Source organism: Monodelphis domestica, chromosome 2 (genome assembly GCF_027887165.1).
Source record: "Monodelphis domestica isolate mMonDom1 chromosome 2, mMonDom1.pri, whole genome shotgun sequence".
Taxonomy (NCBI): domain Eukaryota; kingdom Metazoa; phylum Chordata; class Mammalia; order Didelphimorphia; family Didelphidae; genus Monodelphis; species Monodelphis domestica.
The window spans coordinates 72559888-72586156 of NC_077228.1; the positions used below are offsets into that span (position 1 = coordinate 72559888).

The 26269-nt window shown below is 38.3% G+C and overlaps 1 protein-coding gene across 4 annotated transcripts in view; it reads right to left on the bottom strand.

The window, feature by feature from the left end:
• ASTN1 (astrotactin 1) overlaps positions 1–26269 on the bottom strand; it is a 505111-nt gene that overhangs the window by 134416 nt on the left and 344426 nt on the right. For all 4 annotated transcript variants that reach the window (XM_007480837.3, XM_056815583.1, XM_001373628.5 and 1 more), the window contains exons 9-11: positions 24148–24222; positions 2486–2623; positions 682–832 (exon numbers count right to left, since the gene is read on the bottom strand). In XM_007480837.3, coding sequence (XP_007480899.1) covers positions 682–832; positions 2486–2623; positions 24148–24222 — 364 coding nt within the window. The remainder of the gene's footprint in view (positions 1–681; positions 833–2485; positions 2624–24147; positions 24223–26269) is intronic.

Here is a 26269-nt window from a genome sequence, read left to right on the forward strand (position 1 = left end):
ACAAGTTGCTTAGTCTTGCTTGGCCTCAATTTCTTTACCTATAAAATAACAATTAGCTGGCCTCTATGGTCCCTTCAACTCTAGTCTATGATCCTATATTCTTGTATTGAGTCCCTTGGGTATAAGTCTTTTTTCCCCCAAATGGATTGTAAGATCTTGGAGGACCACAAACCCATACTAAAATTATTTTCTCCCAAAAAACCTAGCATTGGAGCATAATATGATATAACTCAGTAAATACTTCCTAATTAATTAACTTATGACCAGAAAGGTAACAGATGGGTTTGTGTCATTCTGCAGCTCTTGGGATCCTGCCAATCGACAAACAACCATACTATATATTGTTCACTATAATTGGTAATGGAGTACAAATTAAAAAGTGAGCCTCTTCTTGGCATCAACATTCTATTTCTAAAGGGACTCCTATGAGGACTAGCTGATGGTCCCAACCAGAAAGAACAGTTCATGTTTCAATCCTTTTTTTTTTTAATTCACAGTGTACTACTAGTTGAATATTCACTTTGTTTCTTATCCTGTCAGACCCCTTCTTCCTTCTCTCCTCCCCAAGTCTTCCATAAGGCATTTTTAGGTTTTGTTGGCTCTCCTCTCACCTGCTCTCAGACTTCCTTTTCATTAAACAACAACAACAAAATGCAAAATGACTAAAGGGAACTGACGTACCACACAACCAGTGGAATCCAATTTGCGATCTGAGATGCAACGAAAATTCTTGCTACAGCCCCCGTTATCCTTGGTGCAGTCCCTAACAGGTCCAAATGAATCCAAGAGAACTTCCAGGCTGTCAAAGGAGGATGAGGTCATCAGTTCCTCTCTGTGGGAAGAGGCAGGCAGAAAGTCATAGGAAAAAAAAGAAAAAGATGTCATCTACACTTATTGATTACTAACTCATTTGATCTTGTGAATTGATGCATGTATTAGTGTGTGCTTTCCATTTTATGGATAAAGAAAAAAAGGTTCTTAGGTATTAAATTCTATAACAATAGTTGGTCAGAAATAAGGGTGACCTGTTCCTACTCTGAGTAGCTGAAATGTGTCATTTTATATCTCTAAAAAAATAAATGAATTAGCAAAGTAGATAAATATATAGAGATGAATAAATTTAAAAACCAACCAAGTTTAACTGATTTCAATTAGTATATTGATGGTATTAAAAAAGAAAGAAGATAATAAGAACAATATACCTTTGTTGCAACTTAATCTTATGGAACATGAGTCTCTATTGAATTTTGAGTGATCCTTAACTCTGATTCCTATGACTTATGAACTGTATTCACACACCCATATATACATCAGTCATGCACACACACATATGTATACATATGGATGTGTATATGTACATCATAGACATATATAGATGTTGTTATAATTTATAAATTTATATATCATTTAAATGTGTATTTCAATTTAAAACTTAAAGTATTTAAATTTAAAAACTAAATTATTCCAATTCATTTTACTTATAAATAAATGTATAAATCTATATTGTTATATAATAAGAAACAACGTGAACATCCAACTAATTTTACTCTGTAAATTATACATTGTCACATACACACACACACATATATTCATGTATACACAAACATAAATGTAGAGAAGCTAAGTGCCTTCCTATAGGTTTTACATAGCTAGTAAATGACAAAGTCTAGATTCTCATTCAGGTAATCTGACTCAGTCAGTTGTTCTTTCCCAAATATAGCTAGCAGCTTTAGTGAACCTTTTCTGAGTTCAAGTGCTCAGCAAATTCAAGCTGTCTATGAGCCAGCTTTACTGGAGAGAACTGAAACAAGAATTGCTTGCTTTGGGGGACTAGACAGGGGGGTAAGGCATGCAAAAATGTCCTCGGGTTCTGGGAAAAGGGGGAACAGAGCAGCTCCCCGAGGGTTGGTTCTGCCTTGTGCCCATCTTTGCCAATTCTGAACTTTAGCATGAAGCCTGAAGCTATCATTCTATTGCCTTGTCTATGGATTTTGTGTATATGTTGTAATATTTATTGGGAAAGGATGAGAAATTGGAAAAACAGGGGGATAATGGGAGGTTTGTATAGGGTATGGAGGATTTGAGGGGAGAGAGGGAATATTGCTTGGTTCAGAGGTACAGAGATAGAGACAGAGAAACAGAGACAAAGATGGGGGAAGAGAAACTGAGACAGAGACACTGAGAAAGAGAGAGAGAGAGAGAGAGAGATACAGGGGAGAGAGACAGAGAGAGAGGAGGAGAGGAAGAGAGAAAGACATGGGAGAGAGAAAAAAAAGAGAGAGAGAGATAAAGAGAGAGTGAACATATATTGTCCAAAGCTTCTACCTCACCCTTAATTACACATATACTGACCACCTGGTAAGAGTAGCTTTCAGGGCAGGTCCCCATTTTTCCTTACCCAGCCCGCCATTTTGCCTCCCAGCATTAGGACTGCTCAACCTCATGGTTACTCTTCATGTCTCATATCACATCTCCCTGAACCCACCTGACCTCCACTGCATCCTCCATCACAGTCATGTCCGTCTTGCACTTAGCTGAGGGGTTGATAGCCAGTTCTGCAGGTGGAATCACAAAACTCTTGCTTAAAGGCAGCCACATTCCCTCTCCTAGAGTATAGGTAAACCTGCAGGGGTGCAGAGCAAAGTATAATGGTTAGTAGTCAGTGCAGCTTCTCTAACCCTGGGGAAGCTCTCTGTCATCAGTCCTCTTCGGTAAAGTCACGCCTTTTCAGATAGTGCTGTTGGACAGAAGAAATGTCTGAAGGAGAGGGAGAAGTTACTGAACTTAGCTCACCCTGACCCTGGGGGGCCAACCTGATTCTAATGCTCATGCCTTAAAAACAATTATGAAAGGCTTTGTATCACAGTGAAGAGAACCAAGGCTGTGGGTTAAGAGACTCAGGTCTGAGTTCCAGCTCAGGAGTAATTTGGGATTTGTCATTTAACCTCTATGTGCCTTGGTTTACCTCTCTGTACAATGAAGGGAAAACTAAATACTCTCTTGTTCTCTCTTAGCTCTAAACATTAGTGACTCTTATAGTTCACAAAGATATGACCCTTCAAATTCAAGATGATGCTCTCATCCCAGAGGATGAATTCTCTCCCCTGTTGAAACCTGAGGAGAGGTTTAAAACCATTTTGAGAAGAGTTTTAAAATGCATTATCCATACTCTCCAACCTATGAGTTAATGGCAATAGCAATGATTCATGCATACATATATATAGTTTACATATATATTATACATACATACACATATATACATATACATGCATGTACATTCTAACTTCCCAATGAATATGTAGTCTCATTGATATGGATTTTGCCTTATCTTTATTTCAGCCTATTCAATGCAAATCTCATCTATGTCCTCCCATAAGCACACTATAGGGAATCTACCCAACATGCTAGGGACCATCCTCTTCTTCTCTTGCCATAGCAAAGATACCAATGGAGCAAATAAGCTATCTGCGGGTTATCCTTTGCCTTCATTCTGCAACTGCCTCACTTTCTTTTTTAGTTATATTTTTTCAGTGACAATCTTCACCCCACTTTTCCTGACTGAGTCCTCATTTATAGCAGAGTAAAACAAAATCAAAGATCTAGAGATGTAAAGAGACTCAAAGCCCACCTAGTCCAACCCCTTTAATTTATAGGTGAATAAACTAAGGCCCATGAAGTTGAAGTGACTTATCAAGGTAGTCATCAGTAGAGTCAGAATTGAGATTAAAGTCTTTTGATTCCAGAACCAAGTCTTTTTCCACCATCATTTTTTTCCATATTTCTAATTTCCAACATTTTCCACCATAATTTAAGCATTCCTTGAATCTCTTTATCATCTTTTGAGAAACCCCTCACTTGAGTACTTCAGAGACCATAATGTTCTATGGCTACCTGTCTGCCGTACATTATCATGTATTAAAGCTAACTTCAATATTCTAAGGAACAAAAATATGTGACTTAAACCCTGTGTTATTACCTTCACCAATGGTGGACTCTATTTTTGCCTTTCTTTGAAACTCCAGTGCTTGGGACAGTATTTGGCACAAAATAAGAGTTTAATAAATGGTTGCTGACTGAAGGAATTACAATAGAATCTACCAGCTTTCATGCCTAAGTTGATCATTTAAAAGTCACTGTGCTGGTTGATGAGCCTCTTTAAACTTAGTTAGGCTGGTCCTAAAATGGCAGATATACACTACACCCCAAGAATTGTCCTCCAAACTTTTCTATCTTGGTTGAACCTGGCAGTGTCTGTTCATCACTGGCTTAGCCTCCAAGAACCTCAAATGGCCTTCATGCTAGGAAGAGACACTGGAATTGGGCTTTATTGGAAAACGTATTTGTGTTTATTGTACAAAGTAATACATTTAAGGCCATTAAGTACAACTTAGCCCTATTGGGCTCTCTTCCTTGGAGGTCTTCAAGCAGATTCTGGATAATCACTTGTTGGTTATGTCTCATAAGTGATGCCTTTTGTCTAGCAGCTCACTTAGATGGCTGGTGAGGTACCTTACAACTTCTAAATTATGAGATCCTTGGGTATATATACTAGTACAGAAACAGACTGATGAACATGAATCTCAGTGCTGTCTTGAGCTTTTTATTAAGAACTAAAAACCTTTCATTTTGAAAATTGCAACTATTCAGGTCCCTCCAACTATATGCTATGTCCTGTCTTGTTAACATTACAAAAAGTCTAAGAGCTTGCTTCCTTGAGTAAAACAATTCTGTCCTGATTTGTGATATTGTGCATGTAGATTCTAAACCAGAAATAATGGCATAGATTATTCTTGAGAATGCATAAAAGCTACTGGATCAGGGCTATTATTCAGAATTTTTTAAAATGCACAGGGTGACTGCTGATCTGAAAATTCTCTTGCTATTGTATGAAATATTATTATAAACATGTAACCTTAATAAATCTAAATCTAAATCTAATTCTCTCTCTCTCTCTCTCTCTCTCTCTCTCTCTCTCTCTCTCTCTCTCTCTCTCTCTCTCTCTCTCTCTCTCTCTCTCTCTCTCTCTCTCTCTCTCTCTCTCTCTCTCTTCTCAGCAGGTTATTTCTATATATCACCAAAAAAATAGCTCCACTAGATGTAGATGAACTTACCTCCCAGAAATTTAGCTGAAATAGGAAGGTGATCTGTGTTTGTAGCAGGAATACCTACCCTGATAAAATTTTGAATCTTCCGATATGTTAGCGTGAGTGTCTGTGTGTGTGTGTGTGTGTGTGTGTGTGTGTGTGTGTGTGTGTATCTGTGTATTTTATGTTTACTGAAGGGTCTAACCAAGGATGTATTGAAACCAGCCTGTGTTGATTCAAGAACCAATTGCTAAATCTTCTATGTGGGTATATCCATTTCAGAAATTGGCAAACACTACAAATCAAATCTGAATTTACTGTTTTATTATCTAAAGTTAAGAAAATGATAGGGTAGCCAAATGGCACAGAGAATAATATCCTGGAGTTAGGAAGACCAGAGTTCAAATCTGGCCTCAGATTACTAGCAGTTTGCCTCAGTTTCTGTGTCTATAAAATAAGATGAAGAAGGCAATGGCCAAGGATTCCAGTATCTTTGCCAAGAAAATACCAAACCAGGTCATGAAGAGTCAGACATAATTGAATCAGACACATTTCAATTATGTGTATTAAATGACTAAATGACAACAAAAAGAAAGTGATAGAGGAAATGTTGATACTATAGAGTAAACTTAAGTAAACTTAAGCATGCATTTCCACCCCCACCCCCCCAGCCCCTAAAAAGAGATATTAAACCTTTACCAGCAAACCCCTGGGTCCAACCCAGTTGGCTCCTTAGTCTTCTATGAAATGAGAAGTAAAAATACAAAAACAAACAACAACAACAAAAAACAACTTTAAAAAATGGAGTTTTAAAGAAAGAGAACAAAATAGGGGAGGTTGTATGGTACTAAGAGCTTTGACTCTGGGGTTAAAGCATTGGCTCTGGGGTTCAAATATTGATTTAATGCTACTATTTGCATAACCTTGGATAAGTCCCTTCATCTCTCAGGGTCTCAAATTTCTCCTCTGTAAAATGAGGAGGGGTGTAATAGATGACCTCTGAGATTTTTTTCTAGATTTATGATCATAAAGTAGACCCAGTTTTGTTGTTCTCAACCATTAACCTTTGCTAATAATTTTCTCTGTAGGGTTCTTTCAGGAGTTATTTCCCCCTTATCTCTACAATGAGAATAAAAGGGAATAAAGAACCAATCTGCATTTCAGAAAGATCTTAAGGAAACTGTGAGAGATTATTTGTTTATTTATCCATTCATTTCAGTTCAAGGTAGGTTAAATGCTTTGTGCTCACAGTCAAAAATAGTCTACAAGATAAAAGCTAGTGTGGGTGGGACATCACAGGGCTGCTGGCTTACTGGTCTCTCTTTCTAACTTAATGCTTGAAGAGAGGAACAATAGAAGGACGTGTACAATTAAAGGAGAACCCAGTTCTGGCATGTTTTCCATGCTAGTCACAAAGCATCATTTGTGAATCCCTCTCAATTTCCTCCAAAACACCCTCTTCTCTTCCTTCCCACTTACTTCCCTACCCAGGGAGCTGGGGCAGGCAGAATGATAATCAAAAGGCAGTTTTATCAATAATACCAGGCAAATAACTGCAACCAGGACCTGGCACTCCCTGTGAGTGGCTCACATTTGGTAGCAGGTGGTACCTTTACACTCATTCTTGCTGTCTAACAGAGATGGAACCTTTTTCCCTAGACAAAGCAGCTATCAGGGGACAATGTCTATATCCAGCTCAAACTGCAGGGGGAACCCTGGGGAAGAGGAATGACCATTTGGGAAGCTGGCTCCTAGCCAGGACGCTGGGGATGCTCCCCCTCATCGTAAGCCTCCTGCCATGAAAACCTGTGGTCTGAGCACTCCTTTAAGATGCAATTTAGAGACACAGTTGCTCCTTGCTCCAAGGGAGGCACTCTGGCTCCCTCCACGGGAGATAGGACTCTGCTGTGTGTGGCCAGCTAGGCAGAAGGATTTTCACCAGCTGAACCTCATCAAATGAACTGCTATCTCTCTCTTCAATAATGCAGCTGGCTAAATTAAAGGATTATCACCACTCCCAAACACACACCCTCCTTTCCTTGGACAAAGACTAGGCATATTACTCTAATTAGGTGAACTCCCAATCCTCCCCAGACCTGCGACTAAGGATGCAGGTAGGCTTGTGAGTTGAATGAGATAGTCAGGGAGTTGAAGGGGGGAAAAGAATCGATTCTTTCACACTGTAACTTCCCAGACAAGAAAAGAAGCATTGGATCATGGATTCCCCCCCCGCCCCCCCCCAAAAAAAGGATATATTTAAAATGCTCTGCAAACCTTAAAGCCCTGTTTAAATTCTAACTGCTATTGTTATCATTAATAAATGATGGGGAGGATCAGTGCCAGACTCCGAGCCAGGAAAGACCTGGGTTTAAATCCTAACTCTGACTTGTAAACACTTCCTGAACCTTGGCAAGTCGCTTAATTTCATGCTAGACCATTCATAATAATAATAGTGATGATGATGATATAGGGCACTTTGCATCATGCTTTAAGGTTTGCTAAGAACTTTATGTAGACAATCTTATCTGCTCCTCACAGTATCCCTTGTAAGGTAGGTGCTATTATCATCATCCTCATTTTATAAGAGAAGGAAACTGAAACAAAGAATTTGTTTTCCAGGGTCACCTGGCTATGTCTGGAGCAGGATTGAAACTCAGGTCTTCCTGACTTCAAGTCCAGAGGTCCTCTGGAAGATTGTAAATTGCAGAGAAGGTGCCAAGCTGGATTGGTAGAGGGAGTTTCCTCATCTAGGAGTTCTTTATACTACTGAAAGCTCCCAGTCTATAGTTCATAATATCCAACTGAAGAGGAGATACTAAAGTTGAGGTTGTATGCAGCAAATGATGTATAAGACTATAGGTTCATGAGGAACCATGGCTTTGCTGGAGACATGAAAGAACCCAAAATTCAGGAAGAAAATTTGTACATTTTCTCATTCACATGGACTGGGTTTGGTAAATGACCTCTAGCCAAAGAATCTTTTCTCCTCTAGCATGCTGGTGGCACAGAAAGTAGGGATGCCTCTTAAGGATTGGTCAACTGAGGTTCAAGAGGATAGACTTTTGTCAAAAGTCGGCCCCCTTGCAGTCCACAAAAATGGACTAAGGACCAGACTTCTATCCCCTCTCCCCTTCTTTTGTCTTTTCCTGAATCTTCTCTATCTGGAACTTTCAGACTAGAGTGGAATAAGTATCAAACAGGGGATTTCTTCATTTAGCAGCTGGCAAACAAAGCACCAAATGAGCTCCTAGACTTGCCTTCGTGGCCACAGTGGGGAGTTCATGGACATTGGGTTCCTGGCTGCCTTCTTCACTTCTGTTTCCATTCCTGAGCACAAGTTAGAGACTACAATTCCTGAGAATAATATCAGTATACAAATCTAAAAATTCCTAAGAAATTGAAGCTTGCAGAGTTCTAGCACGGGGTACCAGTCTCCTAGAAGAAGAAGGTTCCTCAATGGCATCTTCCTGGGGAAGAAACAGGTGCCTCAGTAGAGGATTGCTCTGTAGCTCAAGTCTAATTCTATGTCATGGGAACAGAGCAGAGCAAGAGCTCTGAATCATGCTAACCTTGTTATACCAACTTGAAAAGTATGAACTAATGAATGGGGAGTGTCTGTTCAGCTTAGATGATGTTGATGTCAGTGTCTTTCTGGGCTATATGAATGCTTTATCTTTATTTGTTCATGGACTTCTATGAATCTTCTTTGTTCTATTCATTCTCTTTGGTGGAGGAAATAAAGTTTGAGCCATATTGAGTGTCTGTGGGAAGTGCTACTACCTCTGGGAAAACCTAGATATGAGCTTCATCTAAACGCTATACAAGAGAGTTCTTCAGAGTTTTTGGAGTGTGGGACATAGATAATCAAAGATAAATAATTGCCCCCTAGTTGGAGATGAGCCCCAAGCATCATTCCTAGGTTCACCTGAGCACAGTATAGTATGTTACAAGTCTTAGCTCTCCTATTAGACTATAAACTGCCTGAAGAGAGACCCCATGCATTATTGCATATTCATGTTCCCAGTGCCTTGAATATGATGTCCTTCAACATAGTAGATCTTCCATCATAATTCAGTCAGCATTTATGAAATATCTCATGTCATTTCTGAAATATCAGTATGCCAGACACTGAGGATAAACAGATAAAGCAAGAAAATAAAATGAAAGTTTGTTCAATTTAATTAGTGTATACATATAAAGTTTCTGCCTACTTTATTCTTTCCACTTTAAATCCCTCTTCATTGTGTTTACAAAATTCCAAGAAAATATGCATCGTATACATAAACACATATTCCTTTCACATCATAGGGGTTAGGGGAATGACACCCACATAATCTGAAAAACCTGCCAGAGAAGGACTTTGATTTTTTCCTTTTATGGGGTGTTTATAGTATCTTATTATAAATTTTAGGTTAAGTATTTGAACATAGGCTCTATATAGGTCAATGTTAAGATAATTCTTCATTTTGAGCTTTTATCTGTCATCTGCTGGCTTTCACTTTCTTTTCATGAACTTTAACTTTTTATACAACTTTCAAAAAGAAATTGTGTATATTTATAGTATTAAAAGACAAAATAGGTTGATATTATACAATACTGTACATATATTTTATTTTTTTCTGAATTTCTAAAGTTTTTCTATGTTACCTGCTGACCTTGGCATGTCATTTTTGACCACAAAACTAAAAAAAATATTACCCATTTAATCTCTTATGCCTGCATACAACATATTTAAACCCCAATGGGGAAAGTCATGATATGGAAGGGATACATACACAAACATATGTAAATGTATGTATGTAATATGTGCCATATCTACATTTCTGATTGTCTTTCTTTTTGTATATATCCATTTTTCTATCTGCTAAGTACATGCTATCTTTAAAGAATTACTCATCATTCTTTAATTTTATTCTTTTGTCAGAAATCAAATCTGTCTCTTAGACACTATCCTATCAGCCAGCTGTTCAATCCTAAAGTTGCATTTCTCTTTTGAAGTTCCTGTCTTTAATCAACAACAATGAAGTAACAATTAAATGTACTTCCAAAGTCTTCTTTGCTTTCTTTTTTGGGATGTCATAATCTTTTCTGATATATTCTAGGTTCCTTCTGGCATTTTCATTTGTGTGCATATGTATCATCAGAATCAGGTCACAGTTATCAGGTTGGATTAGTCTTGAGAAATTGTCTGACACAACCTGAACCTCCATGGGTTCCTTTAGTTTAGTTCCAATCTTCCTCTGGCTATTACTGAATGGCCTCTATATCCATTGGTCTATGTGGCCAATCCTTGAAAGTGAAGGAATTGTATTTGCTTTGGAAGGTCCAACTTCCTCCTCAACTAAGGGAAGAACCTCAGACCTGTTACTAGCTCCATGTGTTCTATAGTCTTCCTTTTTTGTGTCATATTCTTCTAGCCTCCACCACTCTGCCACAAGTCAGAATCTCCTTTAGCCTTTTCAGATCCTATTGTGTTGTTTGTTTGTTTTTTTAACTTAAATTTTTCCTTCCAATTTTCATAAGATTGTATCTCCCCACCTCACCCAGGCTACACAGCAGCCTATTCCAACTGTGGCATGAGAACTTTGACTAGCACTTGTTTCTCATCTAAGCCAAATGGCTCCTCCTTAAGCAACCTGATGACTCCCCACTCTAAGGGGGTTCGTCATATTGATGCCAAACAGTGCAGACATTTGACTGGTGAAGGCCACTAAAGCTCAAGACTCGAGATCCTTCAGCCTCAGCCTCTCTAGTAGTTGAGATTATAGATGTGAGCCAACTGTCTCAATCCTTTTTTAAGAAAACATTTCATTATTTCCTGGCGAAAAGAACTTTGACTTGGAGTCTGAGTATTTGGGTTCAAATACTGTCTCTTTTACATATCTATATAACAGAGAGAGGTCACAAACTTTTCTGGGCCATTTATGAAATGAGAGAGTAGACTTGAACCAGATGGATTCTAAGATTCCTTCTAGTTTTAAAGTGCCTTGAAAGCACATACTGTTTAATGTTTTTTTCTCCTTATATCCCTGGTTCTTAGTATATAGGATAAGGATGAAATATGTAGTTCCATTGGCCTAGGGAACTCATTCTCCCAAAGAAAGCTGTTATCTCCTCTTCATCTTGTAGTTTTAGAGTTGCAAAGAGTACTGAGGAATTAAATGACTTGGTTGGGATGACACAGCAGGTGTATATCAGAGAACCCAGTTCTTCCTGTCTTCAAGGTTCTCTATTTATTGCTCCATGATGTCTCTGCTGCTTGGTACATAGTAATCACGTAAACACTTCTACCCTTCCTACCTCCTTCTATCCTTTCCTTTTTTCTTCCCTCTATTCCTTTCTCTCTCCTTTTATTTCTTCCTCTTTCTTCCTTTCCTCTTTTTTCTTCTCTCACTCTATTCCTTCCTCTCTCTCTTCCTTCCTTCCTTCTTTGCTTTCTTCTTTCTTTTCTCCCTCCCTCCCTCTCTATATTCCTCCTTCCCTCCTTCTCTCCCCTTCTTTTCTTCCCTTCCCTTCCCTTTCCTTATAATTTGGAAAATAGAAGTCTTTTGGACTTTTTATTTCCTCATCTTGAAGATTAGCCCATTAACATTTTGTGTCCGTAAACTTGGTCGAGGTCTAAAGGCAAAAACTATAGATTCTATGAAGCATACTGCAAAATTCCTTCTGCCTGGTATGCCTATTGGCACACACCTTCAAATTCTAACTTCATTCCCAACTCACCTTTTAGTTATTTGTTTATTTTTGGTTAGCAGCTGCGGTGGTCAATTCTCCTGGCAAGATGCCTAGTGGCCCCACATTTTCAGATCACTAGGTGCTACACTCTGGGGGGCTCCAGAGAAAGACTTTAGTTGCTTATCTTTTTCTTCCTGCCTTTTCTCCTGAGATAAGGCTAGCTTGCTCAACTGCCTTTGCTTGGCAATTAAAAGTTCCTGACAAAAGCCCAATGCAAACAACAGTTGCTGTAGATGAGAAGTTATCTGGCTGAATGCAATTACCAAGCACTTCACACCTTCCTCCTCTTCTATTCTCCCCATGATATGTTTTTGGAAGCCTTTTCCTACATCCTTGCTTCTCTGCTGGTCTTTATTTCCCATTCCCACCGTGAGTAGGATACAGTGACTTAAACAGCAGCTGGGGGGATTTGGAATACACATTATGGGGAAATTATTTTTAATAAGAAAACTCTTTGAAGTCTATGCTGTAAGATAATAGAGTTTATTGCCAAGGGAGGTGCAGGAAAATGGAAGGAACTGGGTTTGTTTAACCTTCAGAAGAGAAACTGGGAAGAAGATGAAGGGGAAATGATAGCTGTCTTCCAGTATTTAAGGGGTTGTCATGATGTGGAAGGGAGACTACCTTTGTTCTTTTGGGCCCCAGATGTCAAAAAATAAGAAGATAACAAAGAGGTAAATTTAAGCTTGATATAAAGAGAAACTTCTGAACATTTAGAACTAAATATAAATATAATGGGTTGGAAATAATGGTCCCTACCCTGTATTCTAGGCACTAAAGAACTTTAGGCAAAAGCTAGGTTATCCCTTGCCTGGAATGTAGGAGAGGTGATCTTATCTAGTATGGCTGACATAATAGTCTCAGTCATCCCTTCCAGCTCAGAGATTTGATGCTTCTGAATGACTTTATGGTAAGGAACCCTACCTAAGAAAGCTCCAGTAATATCCTTTTAAAAGATGAAGGGGACAATGGAGAAGGAAGAACATTCCAGGCATGGGAGACAGTTACTGAGCAAAGAGATGGAGAGTCTTGTTCATGGAACAGCCACAAGGCCAGTGTTACTGGATCTAAGACTGTGTTGGAGAAGTACATCATGTGAAATGCCAGGATGGATGAATCAAAAGCCAGTTGCTGGGAGAAATATCACCAGTGTTAGATTTGCAGATGATACCACTCTGATGTTATGAAGTAAAGAATTAAGAAGCCTCTTGCAGGTGAAAGAAGAGAGTGTAAAAAGCCTGATTGAAGTTTAACATTAAAAACAACAACAACAAACTAGTATCATGGCAACTGGCCCTTTCACTTCCTAGAAAATAGAGGGAGAAGATGTGGAAGAAATGTCAAATTTTATATTCTTGGGCTCAGAGAACACTGTAGATGGTGACTGCAGTCATGAAGTTAAAGAATGCACTTTTCTTGGAAGGAAAGCTGTGGCAAATCTGGAAAACATACTAAAAAGCAGAGATATCACCTTGCCAGCAAAGGTCCATAGAGTCAAAGATATGGTTTTTCCAGTAGTAATATATGACTATGAGAGTTGGACTCCATGGGAAGTTGAGTGCTGCACAATGGATGCTTTTGAATTATGGTACTGGAGAAGACTAGTCCCTTGAACAAATAGCAAGGATCAGATCAGTTAATACTTTGAAATGAATTAAAATAATTCCTTGGAGGACAAATTCTGATGTAGAAACTTAAAAACTTTTGCCAAATCATGAGAAGACAAGATTCATTTGGAAAAGATTGATGTTGGGAAACACTGAATGCAAAAGGAGGTGGGGATGGCAGAGGATGAGATGGATAGATAGTGACATAGAAAGAAAATGAGAGGATTCATGGACCTGGTATGCTATGGAGTCACAAAGAGTTGGACATAAGTGAATGAATGAACAGAAATATATAAAGTAGATCAGAGAGGATTGTATGTATGAAATTGCAAATCTGTTACATAGAACTCTTTTTAAAAGTATGTAATATCATATTGTATATATATCCCTCTCAGACTCAGTTTCCTCTTTTGTAAAAATAGGGAAAATAGTCATCTCCATGGTTGCTGGGTATATTGAATGAGTAACACAAATAAAGCACTTTGCAGACCTCAAAGCACTATATCAATGCTAGCTATTAGTATTCCTCAAATGACTCCTTGAGGTGATTTGTATGACTATGATAATGAAACTCTGGGATCTCCCTTTTGGTGGCAAAACCTTCACAGTGGCCGCAATTACCAAGTATAGAGAAAACAACCATGGAAAAGCTGTGTTCTCTGAAAACTCATCTGTTTCTTTTCTTACAAATTTGGCAAGACTGTCTTCAGAAATATCACAATTCACAAGAAAGAAGTTGTGGGAGACCCTGGAATGCCTTCCCAAGCTAAACCTTCTGTTCTAACTACCAGTGATCATTGCTGTTATGGGTTACTGCAGCCTCTCCTAGAGTTCTACACTTCACTTTCCAATACTTCTTCCAAAGCACCGAGCTCTTTTATCAAAGGCAAGAGCTTGCCATAGAAATGTACACACACACACACACACACACACACACACACACACCCCTCCAACCATGACCTAACATGGAAAAAAAATTGTGAAGATCAATAATGCATAGCTACCAGCTCTTCTTTTTCCATCTTCAACTCCTCATTTTCTCTCACCCTACTATATTCAATCTATTGCCTTTTTAGTCTTTTAGTCTACCTTGGCAACATCTCTCATCTATGTTCCCATTTCTCCTTGGATACTGTCACCACCTAGTGTAGACCCTCATTATCTCATGCCTAGCCTATTGAGATAGTCTTCTAGCTGGCCATCCTTCCTCAAGACATTCTTGTCTCTCTATCCTCTACTTAGCTGTCAAATTGATCTTCCTAAAGCAGGTCTATCCAGGTCACTCCCCAACCAATCAACTCTAATGCCTCCCTATTGTCTCCAGGGGTGGGTAGAAATCTCTGCTTGGTTCTTAGAACCTTTTATAACTTATTACCTTTCCAGACTTTTTACACTTTGCTCCAGTTTGTATTCTCCAAGTTTCAGGGACTCTGGTTTCCTCCTTCTGCTTCTTGCACAAGACATTCCATTGCTAGATTCAGATCTCATTTTCTGTCCCTTATGCCAGCAATATCTCCCTCTTTAATCTTGCCTCCTGGTTTCTTTTAAGCCCCAGCTAAAATGCCACAAGAAGCCTTCCCTGGCCCCTCTTCATATTAGTGAATTATCTATGAGATAATATCCCCCTCTTTCTCATTCTCTCTGTCTCTTCTCTTCCTTTATATACACATACATGTATATATATATATATGCATATATATATATATGAAAAAATATATATGTAGGTATATATGCAGATAGTCTATAAACACTTTTCACATATTCTCTCTTCCACTGGGATGTAGGTTTCTTGGGAATATGGACTATTTCCCCTTTCTTTATATTCCTACCACTTAGCACTGAGCCAGTCACAAAACTGATGCTTAATAAATGATCACTGATTTGATTTCATCTCACCGTGATTACTGGGAACACAAATTTGGAACCTGGGTCCCTCTGAAGTAGGGCTTCTTAACCTTTTGTGTCATGAACTACTTTGCAATTGGTAAAGACTATGGACCCCTTCTTAGAATGTTTGAATTGTGTCAGGTAGGATTAGAAAGGAAACCAAACATGAGTAAATAAAGATGAATTTTGGCCCTAGCCTCATGAAATCTATCCATAGACTCCATCAAAACCAGGTTAAGCACTTCAGTTTTAAAGCAAGCTAGTGAAGCACCTAGGTAACTCAGTGGATAGAGAGCCAGACCTGGAGCCCAGAGATCCTGGTTTCAAAAACTGACCTCAGACACATCCTAGCTATATGACCCTGATCAAGTCTCTTAACCCCAATTGCCTAGTCTTTACCACTTTTGTGCCTTGGGAATGAGACAGTATTGGTTCCAAGACAGAAGGTAAGGGCTTAAAAAAATAAAAACAAATAAAGCAAGCTGGTTAAGCTGGGAGAGTAAGAGTTGACCACTTACTATATGGGAGTTTTTGTACATAAATTCAGTTCAGGATCCTGATGCATGTGGTGGTGACCCAATTAAACCCTTTGGATAAGGTTGGAGATTGGCCCAGTTTTTATACAATCTTTGCAACTGAAAATAATCAAGGCTAGGTTAGAACTTCCAGAAAAGGGCTTCTCAAAAATCACAGCTAATCTTCTCAGTCCCTTCCTACTTCAGACAAAGGAGAGGATAATCAATAGAAAAGAGTTTGAGCCCAGAGAAACAAAATTGTTAGAATAGCTTCTAGACATTGGTATCCCAGTCAGGGTACAAGGAAGACAACATTGAAAAGTACCTCTAGAGCTTCATGCTACACAAATCTTTCAAAGCAGCCCTGGGCCAATCCCATTAAGAAAGGGCAGTCTGTCCTGGACTGTCAACAAAGAGGCAAAAGAGAAAATTCAAGGCACAGTGAAGAGATGATACTATGACTCAGTCCTGGAGCCATGGACCAGGTTTATGAGTGAACTTCTGTGACAAAGGCAGGTGCTAACTCAAGGAACAGAAAGAGCTGTGGGCTGAGTGCCCAGCAAGATTAAAAGACTTAGACAAGGCAGGAAAAAATGACTAGAGTTGATGGGTCTCTGTAGAGTGGGGAATGGGCTGGGAGTGGACCAGCTTATTAAAGGAGAGTCTCCAAGCTCTGAGTTTTCTGAATAAACTTAAGTGAACTCAAATCCTAAGGGAATCCAAGGCCAAACCTTTTCCCCCTCTAAGACTACAAGTATGTTGATGCCCCAGGGCTGTTTCATTATTCATCAGGTCAGAACTTCTGTACCTTTTCCTCTTTCACAGAGAAGGAAAAACAAAAGGATCAGGAAAGAGCAAGGCCAGGTATTGAGAGGCAAAAAGATAAGATGGAAGAAAAACAACTGGAGAAGAGTAAATAGGATGAAGTGGACAGTCATGAAATTATAGGAAATTTGAGTTCAATGAAGACTCATTAATATATACCTGTTATGTGCTAGAATCCTCATGAAACAGCCTCTCTTTTCACATAGTGCATATTCCATTTGGGTAGTGTGGAATATAGGAAATACATATATATAGAGTAATGAGGCAAAATTTAAGCATTGAGCAACTACTGTTAGGAATCAGGAAAACTCCTGAAATAGCCATGACGTTGAGTAAAGAAAACCTGAACTCAAATGTGTCCTCAGACACTATTTTTATGGCCCTGGACAAGTCAATTACCTTTTATTTGCCTCAGTTTCCTTACCTATAAAAGGATAATAATAGGGTTGTTGTGGGAATGAAATAAAACATTTATAAAAGTGTGTAGCGAAGAGCTTAACACATAGTAGGTAACATATAAATGCCTTTAAATGCTTATTCCTTTCCCTTCCTACAAGTAGAGATATGTGTGTGGAGCTTCCAAGGAAAATAAGGGTTCTAAGTGGTAGAAATGAGAAAGGAGCAGATGCCAGGCATGGAGGGGCAAGAATGTATATGGCAAGTTGTGTTTAGGAAATGGCTGACAATACATTTTGGCTGAAGCACAGATTGTATGAGAAAAGGCAAAGTAAAATTATGCTATAAAGGCATATGATAGAGGGCCTGAGATTTCAAAAGAATGAGCTTGTATTTCATCCTAGAAGTGACAGGGAGGCTCTGAAGATTTTTGAACAAGGGAGAAACCCTGTGAGGTCTAGGTCTTAAGGAAGATTATTTTGGTAGTTTATGTGTGTATGTGGATGATGGATTTGAGGAGATGAGGGTAGAGCAGAAGTAAGAGGTTATTACATCTAAAAGGTTCAGTTGAAACAAGAGTTCAGTTGAAAAATAATGAATGTTTGAACTAGTTTGGTGTCTGTGAAAATAAGGGGATCAGAATTAGCAAATGATGACTTATGCTAAGTGAATAGCAAAGAACAGTCAAGGATGATTCCAAGGATTCAATCCTGGGACATTAGGAGGATTCCAGAGATCTTGTAGGAAATACAAAACTTCAGAGCTGGGAAAGAATTAGGTTGGAAGAAAAGATGTTCTATTTTGGATATGTTGAGTTTGAGATACTGATGAAATATTGAAATGGAAACAGTCAGAAGCCAGTTAGCAATATTATCTGGAGAAGGAAATGGAAAACCACTCCAATATCTTTGACAAGAAAACCCCAAAATGGGATCACAAAGAGTTGGACATAGTGTAGCATTAAAGAGATAGTTGGTCATTAACTGGTAACTTTGAAGAGAACAGTTTCAATTGAATATGGATCAGAAGCTAGACCATTAAAGTCAAGTAATAAGTGGTTAGGAAACAAAACAATTTACTTAGAGCACCTGAGGAGCTTGCTAATGAAGGGCAGAATTATAGGGCAATAGTCTGAGGGGACATCAGGGTGAAGTTTAACTCACTATTAAGCATATAGGAGGCCTGGATTTGCTTATATACAACAGCAATAGAACCAGTTCATAAGGAGAAATGGATGAGATGATTAATGCATCAAACTCTTGAGCAAGGTTAGTGGAAATGGAATCAAGGATACAAATAAAGGGTTTGGTTTTGAGGAGGAAAGGGGCCAGGACCACTTCTTCCCCTGAGACTTGAACAAAAGAGAAGGGGACAAATGCAGATGTAGAAGGGTGTACGGTATGGAATAAGAGATTCAGGAATTTCATAAGGGCTAGTTGAAATTTTTTAGTAAAGAAAAATAGGATAGTTGCTGAAAGCACTATATAGGAGACATTGGGGACTTTAGAAGAGCAAGTTTACATCAGCCTGTAGAAGGAATACGATATATGGTAAATTAGGTAATGATAATGATAACAGTAATAATTTATATAATGCTATGAGGTTTGCAAAGTGCTTTGCAAATATTATTTCATTTTATCCTTACAACAATCCTGAGAGGTAGACACTGTTATTACCCCCATTTTACAATTGAGGAAATTGAGCTAGAAAGGTTAAATTAATTGCCCAGGGTCACACAGTTAAGTCAGTTACTCCTTATTCTGACTAGTGCTGTATCTGTTGCACCATTATAAAAAAGATTGTTGTCCAGCAGTGGCAATTCAATTGAGCTTAAACAAGGTAAATTTGTTGTGGACCTAGACATGACATTTTCATGATTTCTTCCAGTGGTGTTCTCAAGTACGGAAATATCAACATAGAAGATGAATAGAGTGGTTAGGGGCAGCTAGGTGGCTTAGTGGATAGAAATCCAGGCTTCTAAACAGGAGATCTTGGATTCAGATCTGGCTTGATACTTTCTAGCTGTGTGATCTTGGGCAAATCACTTAACCCCCATTGTCCAGCCCTTACTGTTCTTCTGCCTAAGAACAAATACATAGCATTGATTCTAAATTGGAAGGTAAGAGTTAAAAAAATAGTTTTTGAGAATTACTCCAGACTTAACCCTGGATGTTGTCACAGGGAATGAGTAGTCTAGAGACCTCAACATAAAATAGAAAATTTAGAGGTGGGAAAAATGTAGGAGAAAAAATAATATATTCCATTTTCCATTTAGGCAAGGCACCAGCAACAGATGGAAAATAAGTCAAAGGTTTCAAGAGTAAAGGGCATTATATAAATGAATTAGTCAAACATAGGGTTCATAGTTCCAATGGGAGGAAAATGAGACCATATCAACGAAAGGCAGACAGGCACTCAGGGACTTGAGATCATAGTGTAGATAAAGAATTGGCTGTGGTGGGTGGGTGGAAATGAAGCATAGAAAGAAGGGAAACAGGCCTGGGAAACTTCAGAGCTCAAGATCATGAAGGTAGTATGCTTACAATTGATGGTGAGATCTAAGAGATGTGCATGCCTCTGGGTAGGGGTAGTATAGTGAAGACATGAGTCAGGAGAGTTAAGAAATGTAACGAAGTGACAGGTTCAAAATGCTTGGAGGGACTTCAATATTTATACTGAATTCCCCAAGTATTACTAGAGAGGAAAATGGTGAGCCAGGTACTGCATTGATTTATAAAGAAAGGAGAGTGGTCCAGAGGCAAGTAGATGACAGCCACAAGACTCTGGACAGGGAGGAATGGATGCTGGAATGAATTTTAAAAGGAGAGAAGCTGCAGAATGCTAGCCAAATAAAGAAAGTCTAGAAGAGGTAGTGGGAATTAAGAAGTAAGCAGTGAAAACAAGAAGTAATTTAGGGAATCCATCTTTTACAGTAAGTCTAGCTATACTAGCAATGATAGAAGATGGGAAGATATGCTATGATCTAGAGCTAAGGGATGTTTGTTTAAAATAGCATGATTACAGTGAGGGCAGAAGAGAATTAAAAAACTGGGAAGATGTAAGTCTGAACTGGACAAAGATACAAGTGTGAAGAAGACAGGTGGTGAGAGAGAAGTCAGCAAATAGTGACAGGAGCAGGAGATGAGCTTTTGCCATTTGTGGGATAGAAGAATCAGTTGCCTGGGGCCTCCACTCTCCAAGGTCCTAGAATGAATATGTGTGGTTGAGATGTTGACTTCCAAGGTTTATGACTTCCTGGAGGCAGCCTAGATTAAAAGGGGGCCTGACTATAGAACCATAAGCCTAGAGTTTGATACTCTATCATTGACCACCTGTGCAACTTTGGACAAGTCTTTTAAACTCTCTGGGCTTCGTTTCTTAGTCTGTGAAATGAAAGGAGTTAAACTAAAGCCAGAGGACTTCACATTTTTTTTTTGGTGGCATGAACCCTTTTGGCAGTCTTCTGAAGCTTATAGACCTATAAAAGTAATGCTTTTTAAATATATTAAAATTCCATAGGATCAACAAAAAACCCAATAATGTTGTAATACTTATCTATCTACACATCACACAGACACACATAGATATGTCTACTCATATATGTACACACATGCCTATAGGTGTCATGTTTATTTCATGCATGTATTCATGCATCTATTTCATGTATCTGTTCATGAATGTATTTCATGGATCTCTTTTTAAGAATTCCTGGACTGAATTTCTAAATTTCCTTCTAATTTTCAATGTACAGACTTCTGTTCTATGCAGATCATGATCTGGGGATAGAGGTGATAGGGAATTTGGGGCCAAATAATTGGTACTTATAATATTTAGGGATCAGATTCTCAGTGCTGGACTGACTTAACATTCAGAACCCTCAAAAGGCATCCATATTTTTTTCTTCTGAGTCCTCAGGAGTGTAGGTCCTCCAAAGTACCTGATGTAACTGTGAAAATGTGGGTTTCAAGACTGTGAATTGCCAAAACTGTAAAGATAATCTTTAGTGTCTTGATTAAAATCAAAACTAAGTGGTCGCCATGGGAAAAATTCCCAAATATGAAAATACCCAAGTCAGCTGGGTTTTATGGAGATTTTAATTAATACAAATGAAGAAATTTAAGTGAAAGGAGAGAGAGAGAGAAAGAGAAAATAGTAGGAAGGGCCTTAAGAGAGACTAGTCTGTCTTTTATCACTCACCACAAGATCACCCTAAAGCAAAACTCCAGTCCTTCACTGAAATCCTCAACTTCTGAACTCAGTTCAGAGACCCAGCTCCTCCAAACTAATTCCAACTAAGTTCAACGAGCCTCCTCTGAACTCCTGACCTCCTTTTAAAGAGAATTTTCTCTTATGTCACCTCCCCTAAATTTTCACATCTACCAATCACAGTAGACACTTTTCCCCAGGACTGTACATTCTTAGTTCACATCTTCCTTTGTTATCACCTTTTCTGATTAGATTATATATTCTGCGTATTTCATATTTCTTTCCTAAGCTTGCCCTTTGTAAGTTACTTGACCCTTTAGTGATTAATTTAACCTTTATAGGTACTTATCACCCTTTTGTATTAGATCTAAAATAGACCACCTAGCTTAGGGTTTTTGCTTCACTATAAGTATGAGTTGGGGACTTTTCATTGTTTAATCAGGAATTTTACAACTTTATCTTCCCCTAAGGCACTGTCTGAGCAGGGTGGAGTAATTTTAAAGTTTTCAATACATTCCTGACCAAGTACCTCCATTGTAGAGAAAATGGGGAATAGCTTAATCAAATCTTCTGAAGTAGAGTCTGAGCAATTTTAAGATTCACACTGACTCCCAGGGGTCTACAATTCCCAAAGATTTTGAGTGCCTAACATTAGCATACCTGCTCTATAGATCTAATTGCACAGGACTAGACTGTCCTTTCACACAGCATCAAGATGATGGAGGAGAAGTATTTCTCATGTAAAATGTGCACAAGGCTCCCCGGCTCAGGTAGTTATTATCTTTATGAACAGAGGGTCATAGATCTAGGTCTGGGAGGGACTTTGGAGTTTGTGAAGCCCAACTCCTTCTTTCTACAGATGAGGAAACTTGGGTTTCCTGGAAGCTAAATAATTTGCTCACAATCAAACTCACATTATGTGTGTAGTCTCTGTCCTAGGTAGCACATGGACAATTTATCACAATCAATCAACAAGCATATATTAAGCCTTTACTAAGTGCCAGGCTTTGGAGACAAAAAGACAAAATGAAATTTCAAGATTATATTTAGGAGAAAGCATAATTTACTATCACTATGACTACTACTACTACTACTACTACTACTACTACTACTACTACTACTACTACTACTACTACTATTATTACTACTGTTATTGCTGCTGTTTATATAGTGCTTTAAAGTTTTAAAAGCATTTTACATACAATAGCACCTTTTCTGGCTACTTCCCAGAAGTTGAAAGCTACTACCAGATTCTAGAAAGACTTTATGAATAATTTGAACACTTATAAGTTCATAAGCTCCAATAGTGTGCTTATCATTAGCAATCAGTTAGTAAACACAATTACTTCTTAGTAAAGACATTTATGAAGCTGGAAAAGGAAATGCATTTCTTCTCATAAACCTGGAGAACAGCCTTCTGAAAATACAGCAGGTATAGGATGAAAGGCACAAACTTAAAGTCCAATGACAGTAAGAAACACATATAGGGAAAATACATGCTCCCCCCTTTAAAAGAAACAATAACCCTTACCTTCTGTCTTAGAATTCATTCTAAGTATTTGTTCTAAGGCAAAAGAACAGGTAGAGTTAGGTAATGGGGGTCAAGTGACTTGCCCACAGTCACCCAGCTCAGAAGTATCTGAGGTCAGGTTTGAATCCAGGACATCCTGTCTCCAGGTCTGGGTACCTTTCCATTGAAGAACTTTTTATTCTATATGGAATCCTCAGGAAAGTATGCCCTGGGTATGAATTGTTAAGCTGGGATCCCAGGGTCTGCTTTCCCCCCCTAATATGATTAGATCCCTTCTCTGCTGCCAGAGGTCCCTCTATTAGACATTACTTTCTCACTGGAGTAATCTGTGTCCATGTCCATCTGGAGTGTACATCTGCATCCATGCAGGGTATATGCAATGTCTCCTAATCACATAATTGCTTTAAAGTGACATGTCTGGCAGAGGAGGAGAGAAGAGAAAATCTTCTTTTCTTCCTATCCAAAATCAGAGATTGTCTCAAGGATTGTTCCTGGACAGAACTTTCATCTGGGAACATTTATTAGCTCAATACTAATATTAGTACTAGAGACAGTCTAGAGTAGGGTTTTTTTTTTTCCTTTCTGGTTTTGCAAGCCTAGCAGCGGGCAACAATAATTATAATATTAAAATGTAAGAAGGAAAACAGAAGTTAGTGTAACTGGAACAAGAAACAGAGGAAAAGGTTTCAGGGATTAAGAGGATTTTGAAGGTGGAGTGGGATTTTGCCCATTTTTTTTTTTTACTGAATGTGTAATATGTTAAATATAGAGAAACCAAAAGATTTTACTATCAGGGATCACAGAATTTAAAACTCGAAGGACCTTGGGGAACATCATTTTAAATAATGCATTATGTTGTTATGTTACATTCATTTATCAATATATGATAAACCATAATATCTTGGAACAAAGCTTTAGTTGAAAAGAATCAACAAATATACAGGGTATATAATATTTAACACCCCTGGTGTCATACCCCAATAATGAAAGGAGCAAGGGATTATTTTTTTTAACTCTTCTCTGGATCCAAGTTTAGTCATTATAATTATACCATGTTCACTTTTGTTTTATTCCAACTTATTTTTTACAAACAAGAAAACTCAAGACAAGAGAGGAGAATTGACATAGTCAAGAATACGGATAAGAAAACAAAAAAGCAGGGATTTTAAACCAGGTTTTCTGATTTCAAATATTGTCCTCTTTCCACCATTCTCCTGTCTATTTTTTTAATCAGCACACAGGTCCCTATAAAGAAGTATTTTCCATCACTTCCTTTGTAACTAAGGAACAAATTAAAGTTGGAAGAGAGGAGCTGTGAGAGCCAAGGAAACCAGAAAACCAGCCCCCAATCATTCACTTACCTGAATATCTTATCTGAGGGCTGCTCTCCCAAAACCAAGTCAAATCCTCTCTGAAATATTGTGTAAGGCCAAGGCCTAGAAGGAAAAATAAAAACAAACAAAGAAAAAAAACAGAAACTGTTTGCTTTCATATGGTACTTTGATTCCCCAAATCCTTTAACAGGGTAAAAACATAATTTATATGGAAATCACTCAGCCTACAATTCAAGTTCTGTCGTCTCTAACTGCCCTACCCATGACAATCAGAAGTTTATACATAGCAAAGCTGTGAATTTAGACCCGATAAATTCAGTAATCATGATAATTTGGATGTAGGCTGGGCTGATGCTGACATTGAAAATATTAAAATTATTGATTGGAAGCAGAGTGGGAGGGAAGTTGTTAAGGAAATAGAGAGTGGATATAGGATAGCAGAAGAATCATTATCTATTTCACAGCCAAAAGTTTTCAATCACTTTTGCAGCTGCCATTCTCAGGAAAATAATCAATGGTGCTAATTGTCCCAGTTAGGTGGAGAGTATGAGGGTAATTGCCAGCCCATTTACTCTGTTGGTACCTATAAAATTTCAAGAAAATTATTGAAAATGGAAGGCCCACAGTGTGAAGGGTGGACATCTTATGAAGGATTTACAAGAAGATATAGACAAGGTTTATTTGCATGTTTCTCCCCCCCCCCCCACATTAGAATGTGAGTCCATGTCTTTACTCCTCTTTAGTCTGAACCACTAACTTTCTCCCAGACTTCCCTTACCATGTCTCCAAGTCAGACATCTTCATTCCTCTGGCCACCATTATTTTCCCAGATTCCTTTTATATATTATCTTCTCCTCTTAAGTAAATTCCTCAAGATTTTCTGTTTGTTTTTCCTTTTCTTTTTTAAACCCTTACCTTTTTTTCTATGTATTAATTCTAAGATAGAAGAGTATCAAGTGCTAAGCAAACAAGATCAAGTGGCTTGCCCAGGTTCACACAGCTAGGAAATGTCTGAAGCCATCTTTGAATCCAAGTCCTCCAGATGCTATACTTGGCACTCTATCTCCTGTGCTACCTTGCTGTATTTCTACCCAATTGGACTTCCCTTCTGAGCACTTAACACACGGGGAAGCACTTCATAAATCTATGTTGACTTAGACAGACTCTTAGAAAACAGAGACCATCTTTAACTTTCTTTGTATCCCCAAGACTTAGCATATTGCCTGGCCCAAAGAAAGTACTTAATAAAACTTGTCGATTGACAGTTGACAGTGTTATACAGAATGAGAAAACTTGGATGAATTATGATCTCCATTACAATTGTCAACCTTTTTGGAGGGCAAACCCACGTTAATGATATAATAAATCCATAGAAATATAGATGTGATTACAAACTACTTTTATTGATTATTTCCCGAGCAGACCCTCCATGTGGTAATATTTTATTTGCTTTATTCATGTTCCTGTACTTGAATGTAATAAATTTATATTTTGTCTAAAACATCTCCCTAACTTCTCATTAATCCAAAGTGTCTGTCAGTTCTCCTTTCCCTTGGTCACAATTGCTGAGAGTTTACTATCCATAGTTGTTGTTTTTTTTTAATTTTCATTCATTTATTTATTTATTTTAAGGTAAAGGCAACTGCTGTAATTTGAGTGGGCTAAATAAATCACTTAGGGCTCAACCCAACCTTTGCAATCATCCCAATGAGCTATTCAAGCAACTACCTGGAGAGGGCACCCTTTGAACTGTTAGCTGTGGCTTTAGTGTACGAACAACACTTCTACCTCTTATGTGTCTATTTGCTATGCCCCTAGAATTTAATTTAGAAACCCTGAGAGCAGCCTGAATTGCCTCATAAACAATAGTAATGCTACAAACAACCCCTATACCATGGGAAAAATTCCCTTCTCTTAATGGGTTTTTTCATCCTTTCTTTGTGTTAGCTTTGTCCCATTTAGATGGTGAACCCGCCAAGCAAGGTTCACATCCAATTCTCTTTGCTGAGCAGAGCCTAATGCATTGCAGGTACTCAATAAATGTCTGGTATGATTCATAGTCATGTCTAGAAATGAGGGAAAAAAATGCCAGTCTGATCATCTGAATCCTAGAAAACAACGGTCAAATGGAGCAGCTCATGTTGTGCCT